The sequence below is a fragment of the Phaethon aethereus genome (assembly GCF_964289735.1).
Source record: "Phaethon aethereus genome assembly, chromosome: 9".
NCBI lineage: Eukaryota > Metazoa > Chordata > Aves > Phaethontiformes > Phaethontidae > Phaethon > Phaethon aethereus.
Genome location: NC_138585.1, coordinates 17,360,787 through 17,372,096, shown reverse-complemented (window position 1 = coordinate 17,372,096; position 11,310 = coordinate 17,360,787). Strand labels below are relative to the sequence as shown.

At 46.5% G+C, this 11,310-nt stretch overlaps 1 protein-coding gene across 1 annotated transcript; it reads right to left on the bottom strand.

Annotated features, from left to right (window-relative positions):
* Window positions 1–225: 225 nt before the first annotated feature.
* On the bottom strand, window positions 226–10,968 carry PCYT1A (phosphate cytidylyltransferase 1A, choline; the record flags this gene model as incomplete). Its single annotated transcript, XM_082003717.1, has 8 exons — window positions 10,663–10,968; window positions 7,805–7,904; window positions 5,571–5,687; window positions 3,834–3,985; window positions 2,957–3,035; window positions 2,252–2,394; window positions 991–1,179; window positions 226–432 (listed from the first exon to the last, which is right to left on the bottom strand). The coding sequence occupies exons 1-8, from the start codon at window positions 10,777–10,779 to the stop codon at window positions 226–228; spliced, it is 1,104 nt and encodes a 367-aa protein (XP_081859843.1). The 5' UTR covers window positions 10,780–10,968.
* Between the last annotated feature and the right edge of the window lie 342 nt (window positions 10,969–11,310).

The window sequence follows — 11,310 nt, the reverse complement described above, 5'->3', positions numbered from 1 at the left end:
CCACTAGAACGTAAACAATAAAAAGGGGACTTGGGAAGGAGAAGGGAGAGGAGGTTTGAATGTGCTTCCAGGCAGCAGCCCTTGCTAAGAGCAACGGGTGCCTCCAAGGCCCTGTGCTCACTGTCAGCCCTGTTCCTATGGCTCTCTTGCTCATTTAGAGTTCCCCAGTGGGTCTGGACTTAAGATTCGGCAATTAGCGGTTCGCAGCAAATCCCGGCTGGTATCTTAATCTTCTTCATCCTCACTGATGTCGTAGGTGACTGCAGACTCGTTCCTGGAGCGGTTGGCCGGTGAGGAAGGAGGAGTCTTGGTTGAAAAGGGCCAGCGGAAGGAGGGAGATGGCGAGCGGTCATGTGTGGGGCTACTGCTGGGACTCTGCTTTGGGCTGATGGCTTGCAGCATCCGGCCCTTGCCCTCCTTCAGCATGTGTTTCTAACAATAGAAACGGGAAGACAGTTAACGTGGCTTAAACAGCGGTGGAAATGGACAGTACTTACAGCTTGTGCAGCATTTTAAATTGCTGTGTCCCTTCAATGTTTCATGCAATATAAGAGCAAAAAAAACCCAAGCATCACCCTAGGCTTTGGAAACTGCATGCAGTGTAATCATCACCCATTTTCAAACACCTCTAACATGAAGTGCCTGTGATATTTACCCAGCAGCACAGAAGAGCCTGGCAAAAACAAGTAGCTTCAGACTCATCCCCGGCTAGTGACAAAGTGACCACCAATCTCTTGGCTGCTCAGTGGCCTGCAAGGACACAAGCTGGAGTTTACAGGCACAGGTTGTGTGGCATGGGCTTTTCACACCACAACCGTAATGTTGGCAGGGGTGAGGGCTCCCTGTAAACAAGCTGCCCAAACCTGGGACAACTTGTCTGGATACTGGCAGCACATCGAGCACTGCAACAAACTGTAAATTTGCTCTGCAGACCATGGGCTCCAGAAGCCCTGCAATCCCCCTTCCCCTTTTCCCAGAGTGGCTCCTTACCAATGCGCCTTCTGGGCCAAACATCTCCAGGAAATTGCCAATGAACTCCCGGGACTTCTCTTCCCACTTCTGAATGAGATCAATACTCTTCTCCTCCACTTTCTGGACAAATTCCTTTGACTTCTCCTCTACATCCTTCACCCTCTTTTTCACCTTATCCACACGCTCCTGGAGGTGATATTTCTTCTCCTGTACATTAAGTGGTGGATGAGAATACAGCTCACCAGATCTGAGTGGCGACCACCTCTGCTCTGTGTCATTACACTGAACTGCTGCTTAAGACTCAGCATCTCCATTAGTCTTGTGACACTTCTCCTTCACTTCAGTGACACTTCTTCCCTAGACTAAATGGCAGACATAGTGGGGCTGTGAGATGCTTTGTGGCAGCCACTGGCACAGTATGAGACAGAGCAAGACTAAACCCAGAGATAAGCACTATCTAATAGGAAGAGGGATATATAAATGGAAGAGGGAAATATTTATACAACATACAGATTATATTTGAGTGACCTGCTGTAGGTCTCTCTGAATATCACGATAGCACAAGTCTTTTTGCTGGGTGTTTTTAAACAGAGGCAGAGTTACATGCCAAAGAGAGGCCAAGCAGCCGTTACCTCTCCTGTTTCATTTTTGCATTTGATTGTATTTAAAAAAAATAGGCATAGTATCTGAGTGATTAAAGAAACAACAACTTCCAGCATCAGAAGTGCCTTCTGCCATGTATTGTGCTTGTGAGTTAGAGCTGCTCAGCGCAGGATCAGAGCATGCCCTTCTCTCCTACCCAAGCACTGTTGCTCCTGCAGCTCCAGGAAGGGAATAGTACAGCGAGAACAGGATCAGATTTTATCCTAACAAATGACTCTACCTTAAGAAGGTGGCTGAGGGAAGGAGAGAGAGATGAGACACAGCAGCTGCTGCCAAGAACAACCCACACTTCATTCAATTCAAGAAAACACACATTTTACCACACATCCGGTCTCTAGCTCCTTCAACAGGAGAGATGTCACTGAGACATTTCTGACAACGGAGCAGTATTAGCAAAACACAAGTTCCTCTGGGTGAGTCCTAGAGGCAGTTTCAGTGGTGGATGAAGTCTAATTTCTACTCCAAGGACACTGTTTTGGTGCAACTGCTTAGTTCTGCAGACTGGCCTTTTACTGACATATGGCAGGACTGTGCTACCACTAGACAAGACTCTACATCTCCACAATTTGTAAGATTCGGCTTCACGCAGCTTGTGGTGAGACACACTTCAACTCACGTTTATAAAGCTGACGTTGAGCTCTTTAGCTGTGTAGCCCCGCTGCAGGTTCCGCCTGGCATAAACATCATAGTCTCGCACGATCCGGGTGATGATATCTGATGTTGAGATCCCCTCAGTCCTCTGAGTTGGTGCAAACATGCCTAAAGTTGGGGAACAGGACCCAGGACAGCTGTAGCAAGTCACATGGCAAAAAGCTCCTGCCACGTCTGTTAGGAAACACTCTCTCCTGTCAAGATCTCATTTCCTAACTGTCCTCACACAACCATGTCTCTGTCCTTGAATGTTCAATACCAGGATCCCGCTTCCTCAGACTATGAGGAAGACCTAAGTAAGACCAAAACATGTCAAAACCATGTCAAAAATACCATGTCTTCTAATGAAAAGCTCTTCACTTTAGCTGGTTTAAAGACTATTGACTATAATACACTGCATATAGTATAGCATGGTAACAAGGACAGGACAAGGGGTCCTACAATTTAGTGGGTAGAAATATCAACGCTTGGCCTGAAACATGGACCAGTCCTAGCCTTATGAAGTAAGGCCCAAAGCTGAGCTTCTTCCTACCCTCAGAGCATCCTGGGCAGACCTTGTTCCCAGAGGGGCACAGTCACTTCCCCAGGCATAATCCTGCTGTACAGGGGCACTGGAGAAACTACAGCAGATCTTTGACAGGAAGCCCTGGAGAACCTGACCCAGACCCACCTGCTTCTTTTATATGCTTATAAACATCATCGCTGCCAGCAGAAGAATAGGGGATGTCATCATGTGCAACAAAGTCAATCTGAAAATTAGGAAAGCAATGCAAATCAACATTTTATCTTGAACGTGCAGGTCTCCTGCTTTTTGGTAACGGATGGTAACTTTTTGCTCAACACCTCCACGTAGGGGTGAGACAGAGAACAGCAAGACACTTTCCTCTTAAAAAGCAACACAAGCAGTCCCAAGTTCTCAATGGCAATTGCGTATCAGTTGTAAGCACACACCAGAGGGGAAAGGCTGGGACTAAGGACACAGCTGTTTTAAACTCCACACTGAAATGGCTTGTTAATGGCAACAAAGGTAAACTAAGCAAACTCCCCTGGAGACTTCTTCACCTCCCAAAGCAGTTCTACATAGGTTAGAGATTCCTTTATCTTACCAACTGATAAAAGACTCTCAAGACAGCTTGCCTGGTCTTCTGCTGCAGGAAAACTGATGTAGATCTAAGCTGCTCCTGCTGTAAGGTGCTAGACACCCTCCAGAAATCCCTTCCAACCCATGTTATCCTCTCCCTGCTGCATTTCACACCAATCTGTAACCAGCATCAATTTCTGATGGAACAGCAAGAATCCTCTCAGGCTTTTTCACCATGTCACAATTTCTACCTTATTTTAACATTACCTGCCACCTCAGCAAATGCTTCTAGTCTCCCAAGAAACCCACTCAATTCCCATAGCCCAGCTCATTCTATATTTAAGGATTTTTAATAGAAGCAGGTTGAGCAAGCAGAGGTCACCCCCATGGATGAATTCTGGCTGTAAATAGCAAGCACAGACAGAAGCTAATCAAAATTCAGAATGGATCAGATGTCACAAATTACCCTGTGCTCTGCCAGGAACTCGGGGGTGAGTGTCCATGGTGCGTTTCTCACCACTTCGTCCACGTAGCGACAGTGCTGCACAGCATCATACCGCTCATTTTCATTCATTACTGTGAAGCCCTTGAAGTTATGGGTTAGCTCATCACTGCAGACTGAAGAAAGAGGCACAGAGAAGAATAAGCTTGAGGTACTTACCCCAGTGCTCTACAGCAAAAGGACCCTGCACGCACCCCTCCTAAGCCAGGCAGTGCCGGCTGCTGATGGAGGCCAGCGCTGGCACTTTCAAACCCAGCTCTTCCAGCCACAAAGCGCCAGGAACAGGGAGTAGCGCAGGGCACTGAACTCCTGAGCAATTCTAGTCAAGCTGTTTGGGGGATTTCTGCCCAAGCTGGGGACATACACCCCAAGCCCTCAAGGTCTCTAGAGCCTACAACGCTTACCAACAAAACCAGCCAATACAGAAGACTACTCTCCTGTATGAAATGGCACCTGGGGCTCTATTAGGCAGAAACCTGCTTATTAACTTATGAATGTCTCAGGCCTGGAAACTGAAGTTCATGAAAGAAAAGCCTTCCCTAAGATCCTTACTTCATAAAATGCCATACCACAGTGTAGTTCTTGGAAAGGAGTATTAAAACAAAGGGTTAGTTCACAGCAAATCAAGTTAGCTTAATTATTACGTTCTCTGAGAAAGTAAATGAACAACTCTGCATAATCTGCAATGTAAGGCACTGAGAAGGAAGGAGTTTTATTTGGTTATCAGACTCAAAAGTAAACAAGGCATTACCCATTACCAGTCTCACTGGTATTGGATTTATTTATGTTCTAGACAAACAGATGACAAAGAGTGGGGGAGATTGCTCCCAGCCTAGAGCTAACGTTCACTTGGGCTGTGGCCCCTTGTCTCAGTTCCTGGTGCAAGGGGAGCAGTTCATTGCTCTCCACCTCACCAGTCTCCCAGAGGCAGAGGGTGGTTACACACCTTGCTACATTAACATATTAATAGTTTGACTTGAAGTTATTTTCCTGTCTGACGTATGCAGGGATGTCTTTCTGCCTGCACAACTTCTAAGCTCAGAGCATTTTGTAGGTTGCAGCAACTATTTCAGCTGTCCCCACTCCCTCCCCCTCCCAGACACTACTGTAACACACACAAAAAATGCAGAAGTACCACTATAAAAATGCCTTCAGTGAGTGAAACTGTGATAAGGCAACAAACCAAAGACATTATGATGGCTCTATCACAGGATCAGTTTAATTTTGCTTCAGGAAGCTAACAGTAGTTGAGAAAACTATAAGCAATCCCCAGCAGAGCTGGAGGGGGGCGCGACTTGCAGGGCAACACAGGTCACACAAAGCTCAATCAGCCACGGAGGGACTGTTCCTCATTCATTAACTGTCTCATTCAAGAGGCAGATGCTCAATCGCCCCTAATATATTTTGATACTCAGGCGTGCAACTTACTGGTATCTGTCACAAAAATAGAGGGGTCAAATTGGAACAGCCTGATCAGAAATTGCTTTCTCAAGCGCTCATCTGGTACAGGTTATCTTCCTGCAGAATATTAACTCTCAATATATTGCAATAAGACTCAAAGAACATTCGGCAAAATTGGTTGCAGTGAGAACCACTAAGGCCATAAAGACAAAAACCCTGCTATGCCGTCTGCATGCACAACCACGGATGGAGGTAAACTGTACTCCTATGACAGCCAAAGTCAACAAAGTCACTCCTTACCTCCGACAATGAGGTATGTGTTTGGGAAGAGGTTCTTCGCTTGCATCAAGGCCCGGGCATGTCCAGAGTGAAACAAGTCAAATATTCCATCGGCATAAACTCTGACGGGGCGATCCACTGTGCCAAAGAGACAGAGACACCTTTGTTAAGATGCTTTCCTGGAGAAGCAGCTGCTGCTCATGCCTGCATTTGGGGACCTTCTGAAACTCGTGGGGTGTTGCAGAAAACTGGCAGAATGCAGAGCCATAGCCAGGAAAGATTTGTGAAGAGAAACAGCTAGGTCTCTGCCTTCCCACATGGAAACAAATGCTGCTGAGCACAGAGCCGAAACACAACCATGTTTAAAGACAGACTCAAAACCTACCACATATCCACCAAAACAAGGTCAAGGGAGACCAAAGGGAATGCAAACCCTGCACATCTCCCTCCTACAGAAATCCAAACGTGGCATTAACTTTGTGCACAGCACTGAGCTACCAGAGGGGAACTGGCCAAAATAGTTCATAGGTGCCCAATTTCCCTCTGCCAGCCAGGATAGCATCTCAAGATCTTTTCAGCATCCTCCTCTGCAGCCTACTGCCACAGCTACCAGTCTGGCTGAAGGACCGGGCTGTTCTGATTCCCCATCAGCATCACTGGCTCCACCCAGTCCCATAAAGTGTGTGGCTGTATCCAAAAACCCAGCTGGAACAAAACTCTCCTCAGGCCACCTCTGCCAGGGGAAATTGTCGCTCTTCTCTTTGAGGTCAGCACAGAGAGAAAGTGACATGCTCTAGCACTGCCATGTAATAGCAGGAGGCTCCCTGACTTCTGGTCTCTTGGGACCACACAGCACTCCAGCCCTCTTACTGCTGGTAACAGAAAGCCACATATTCTTGGTATCCAACACACTTGGGAATGGGCTGCTGCTCTCTGGACCAGTTCAGGCAGACAGACTCAGAGGGGTGATGTGAGCAGAGTCACATCAAAGCTGCAGTGAGGAAGGGGAAGAGATAAGACCTAGCAGGAGAGCTGAAACCCCATGGGTCTGAGCAGGGCCCTGAAGGTACATAGAGACAGGGCCTGGAGGCAGCAAGAGAATGAGTTGATGCAAACGTAGGGTTGTTAAATTCCAGCTAAGCAGAGGAGTCTGAGGACAGCCTCTTACAATCATTCTTCAGCAAATCCACCTCAGTCTGAAGATGCCAGGAGGCTCTGGAGAGCCAAGGATCTGGAGATCCGAGACTGCAAAAGCTTTCTGTATGCCAGAAGAGGGCTGGTCCTGGCAGGCCTTTATGAAAGTACAATCATGTTCTGGAAATTGTCTGGGACATCCTTCCCTTTTCCTCCATACCTGCAGCAGCTACAGTTCCTGAGCACAGGCATAAACAGCAACAAGGATGCATGCAGTGTATTTCAGTCTTAGCAGGCAGGAGAGCCATCACTGTTGAAATCAGAGATCTTTGTGCAGGCTCTGGAGACTTTCAGCTGGGAAATTAATGCGGACTGTGAAAAGCACTGGATTTCCAGAACCTCTTGCAGAAAACCACTGCCAGGTCTCAATCTGAGCTGGCTCATCTCTCAGCAGCAGTCAGGTAGGTAGAAGTGCAGCATTTTTACTGTCTTGGTTTCCATAACAGAGAGGCCAAGTATGACAGCACGGTCTGCACAGTCTGTTTGGCAAGACAGGGCAGCAATCCTTTAGGAGTCCCCTTTGGACTTGCAAAGAGAACCGTGTTTTTCCCAGACTGGTTTACAGAATAAAAGGACATGTTCTTGTTGTGGGGCTGGCCTAGTGTGTTTAATATGACTTTAATTCAAATCCAGGCTAGAATGGGTCATACTGGACAGAGATATATGTTGGTTTTACTTGCCTATTTCAAGTTTCAGAAGAGGTGACTTTTAAAATGCTTAACTTGAAGCTGTCTTGGACAAAGTAGTACAGAAAAATGTTCAGCTCTGATACTACTCTATAGCTGTCAGTGGAAGAGCTAAAACACAAATACGTGTTCGCTTCAAATAGTCTTACTGGTGAAGATACGGCTCCTCACACACAGAGGCTCCAAATTCAGTTGTACTGGCAGGCCCAATTTCACATGGGAAAGGTTATCTAATCACCAAAGCATTAACTAAGCCATTGGCTGCAAACCTGGTCTGACACACAAGGCTGGTTCAGTCTCAAGAGATATCAAAATCATACTTGTCCCTCCCCAACCCAACATATATACAACCCTTCCAGTTTGGTTTTTACTTACAAGGGGTCCCTCTCATCGCTTCTTCATATGTTACTCTGATGTATGGCTTGCTGTAATCGATTTCCACTTCATCTGAAAACGGAGCTGGCTCCCTCAATCCCTAAAGAGCCAGAGAAGGTTAGCTGTGAGAATGCAAAGGTGAGTGCACTACATAGCGGCAGCACTGCAACTGCAGTGTCCTAGTCATCGAGTGACTCACTGTGTCTCTGCATGATTCAAACGCATGTACTGAAAGACTAATTACTGTTAAACCTCAAAACAGCCCTGCAGGGTGATTAGCCTGAGTTTGGGGGGAGCGGGGAGGGGGGAAGTCACATTAAGAAGGTGGTAGTCATACTGGACCCAAGAAAACTGGAGGCTCAGATCTGCAGCTGGTAGAAACAGACTTTTGACAAACAGCAGTTCACAGCAGCAGAAGCCAAGCTTCATCAAACCTCACTGTTGCAACTCCAGCTATGCCCACCCAGGCAAGACCATGACTTGGCTGTGCCTGAGTGCTGTGATGTACAAATTTTAAGAGCTCCTTGATTTGAGTATATGAACAAACAGCAGAGCAATACGAACAGCAGCAAATTCCCGGGGAATGTATCTCATTTCTGAGCCATTGACCTCATCTGTGGCAGAATATCTCCAACTGCTGCAGGAAACCCCCTCTAATCTACTAGCTGGACCACAGCAGTATGTTTAATCAGCAGCTGAAGACCAGGTATTGTTTCTGATCTCCTCAAAATGGGAACAAAACATCTGCCCTTCCCATAACAGAACAAACAGCTCCATTTCCTCTAGCCAGAAGGTATGGGGCAGCAATGGATGTCTCTTTCCTGGGCTTGCAGATCATTACAATAATACCTTCAAGCTGCAAAAAGCTGATCAGCAGTTTCCTCTCTGTCTTCCTGTCCCATGGCAGCATCCTGCCATGGTGCCCAGCACCACTGCAACCAGACAGACTGCTGCTGTTATTGCTAATGTCATTCCTATTAGAGTGCTCAAGGTGAAGTGCGCAGGAAAGCAACCACTGACCACTACATTCAAGCAAATTGATACTGCTGAAAATCTCCTTTAACCTACTGAGGCTCCAATACCTGCGTTTCACAGGCCACCTCCTCTACCAGGATCCTTACTGTTAGGTTAAGGCCTGCAGGTCTCTCCTTTCATCACTGCCATTATATCTGGGGCTTGTGAATAAAACCAGATTCTTTGCAGTCTGGTTGGCACATACCTGATATGAAGCTGGGAATAAAAGCATAAAAAATCCCTATGAAAATTATCAGAGGATGTCAGAGAAATGTCCTCAAAAGCCCTTGCCAGAGTTTTGCCCTTCCTCTGCAGCACCTACGAGGGTCAGGCCTCAACCTTATGTGGACAATACAACAAGCTTATGTGTCAGCAGGCTTGTTACTACCATCTGCTGTTGAGCCCTGCTGCTTAGGGGAACAGTTTGCCGGAGAGCTTTTTAGTTGGGAGTGGTAAAGGCTTCAAGGTAACGTCACAGTTAGGCAACACTATTACTCTTGCTATAATCAATAATTTTTCACAAAAGGAAGAAAAAAGAACTCTTTCACCAGGAGGTCTGTGTTAGTCCTGTAGCTAAAAAACAGCCATGAAGCTTAGAAAGTGGCTAGTATTACTTGTCTGTGCTGCTCATAGGCAGATGCTTTATTTCTAACACAGGACAGATCAACTTGAAGAGCAAGTAATTCCCACAGAATAACCTGCACACTTCTCTGTCCTTACCAAAATATGTGGGGTCTTCAAGAGGGACAGGGTGGGTTTTGACAATCAAGGATATTAAGGCTCTGTGGTATAAGGCATGCAACAACTCCAGCCGCCATTCCCAACGCTTGCCTCCCCAATTCTCACTGCTGGTGCTGCTATACTTCGTTACCATCTGTCAAATGCCCTGGGACAGGACTGAAGTACTCCTGAAGAGCAAAACGTTGTTATCAAAGAGGAAAGCTGCAACACATCACCATATTTTGCCAAGGACTATGACCCCAATACGACGTGGCAGGGATGGTAGCTGGCTTTTGACAGAGATAAGGAAAGAGCAGCTAGAGCACATGTGATATGCAGGACAGCTCCAGGAAGAGGGCAGAGAAGAGCTGTAAAAAGCTGATCATCACAGTATTGTGGCAAGGACAAGTTAAAGTCAACTCTTTACACTGGTATTAACTGGTACAGATCCCATTTAGAAGACACCCCACAAGCTTTAGCTTGTTAAAGCTGTCACAAGATTGATCTAGAAGGGGAAATCCTTTTTTTTTTTTTAATGAACACTCCTGAGTATCAGCAACATAAACGCAGTTTCCTGCCAGACCAGGAGAATCAAATAAACAGTCACCTTCCCAGCGTTTCAGAGCGCAGATTCAATAAATTGCTTCTGCAGGTGCTTAGAGACTTCAGGTCCTCCTGCAGTTCCCCCGACTTGAATGGGACTGCGTTCTGCTAGGAGCAGGAGTTGTTAGGTACTTGTTTGGAGCATTCCTCCCTCCCTGGGTCACTTAAGAAAACCCACCTATGAGAAATGAATGCTCACTCCTCCATGGATATCTGCATGCATGCCTGCTCAGGTTCAGCTTAAGTGACTAGAGACAAGCTGGATACACCATGAAAGCAGCTTAGCGACGCTTGCCTCAGACCTAATTTAAGCCCATGTTGTAAGTATGTTATTTGTATGAACAAAGGAAGATTTTTAAACTGGCTTTGCAAGACGGATAGCTACTGTCATTTGCTTCTTTCCCCCCTCCCCACTTGTTTTCTGTGTCCACAGAAAAAAAAAATCACATTTATCTTTCTGCTGTTATGGCTCAATGTCCTAATCTCGCAGCCATGGAAAGCTCCTATCTCTGCTTACTTACAAATGAGCGTCGGGACATTTTTGGAGGGATTCCATCCAGCTCTGTCGCCCCATTGGGGCCAGATCCATCTTTTCTTCTCTTTCGGGAATTCAGCCTGGAGGAGGTTGGCGGCTCCATCTTGCCAAGCACGTCCAGCAAGAACTGGAACAAAATGAAGGAGAGGCGGAAAAAAAAAAAAAACCCACCAAAAAAAAAAGATATTTCTCAGCTCTTCCAAAGCAGAATCGGTCAACAGCAGGCACAGTGTACAGAAGGTCAGCGCAAAGACACAGCCATCTAACAAGGGACTTAGCCAGTTGTATTTGGCATCAGCTGCCAAGGCTTGACAAACAGCGCCTGGTGGGAATACTGAATCATTTAATGCAACTTGGAGCTGTTCTACAGAGAGAAGCGTGCAGCAGTCAGCTGGCTGGAGAGAAACTCGCAAAAGAGTTGCAATGCAACTTATAAATCATTACTACAAGGCTAATTATGCTATTTTAGCATCTGAAAAGCAACCTAAGGATTAAGGCATGCCCAGCCTCCAGCTCTCGTTCTGATGAAAGCATTCTTCTACCCCTTGCCCAGCAAGACAGCTGGTGGGCGTGCTGCATCCCTGTAACAATCCTGAAGAGAGGAAGGAGCAGGTTTAAGCAGAAGGACAAGGGT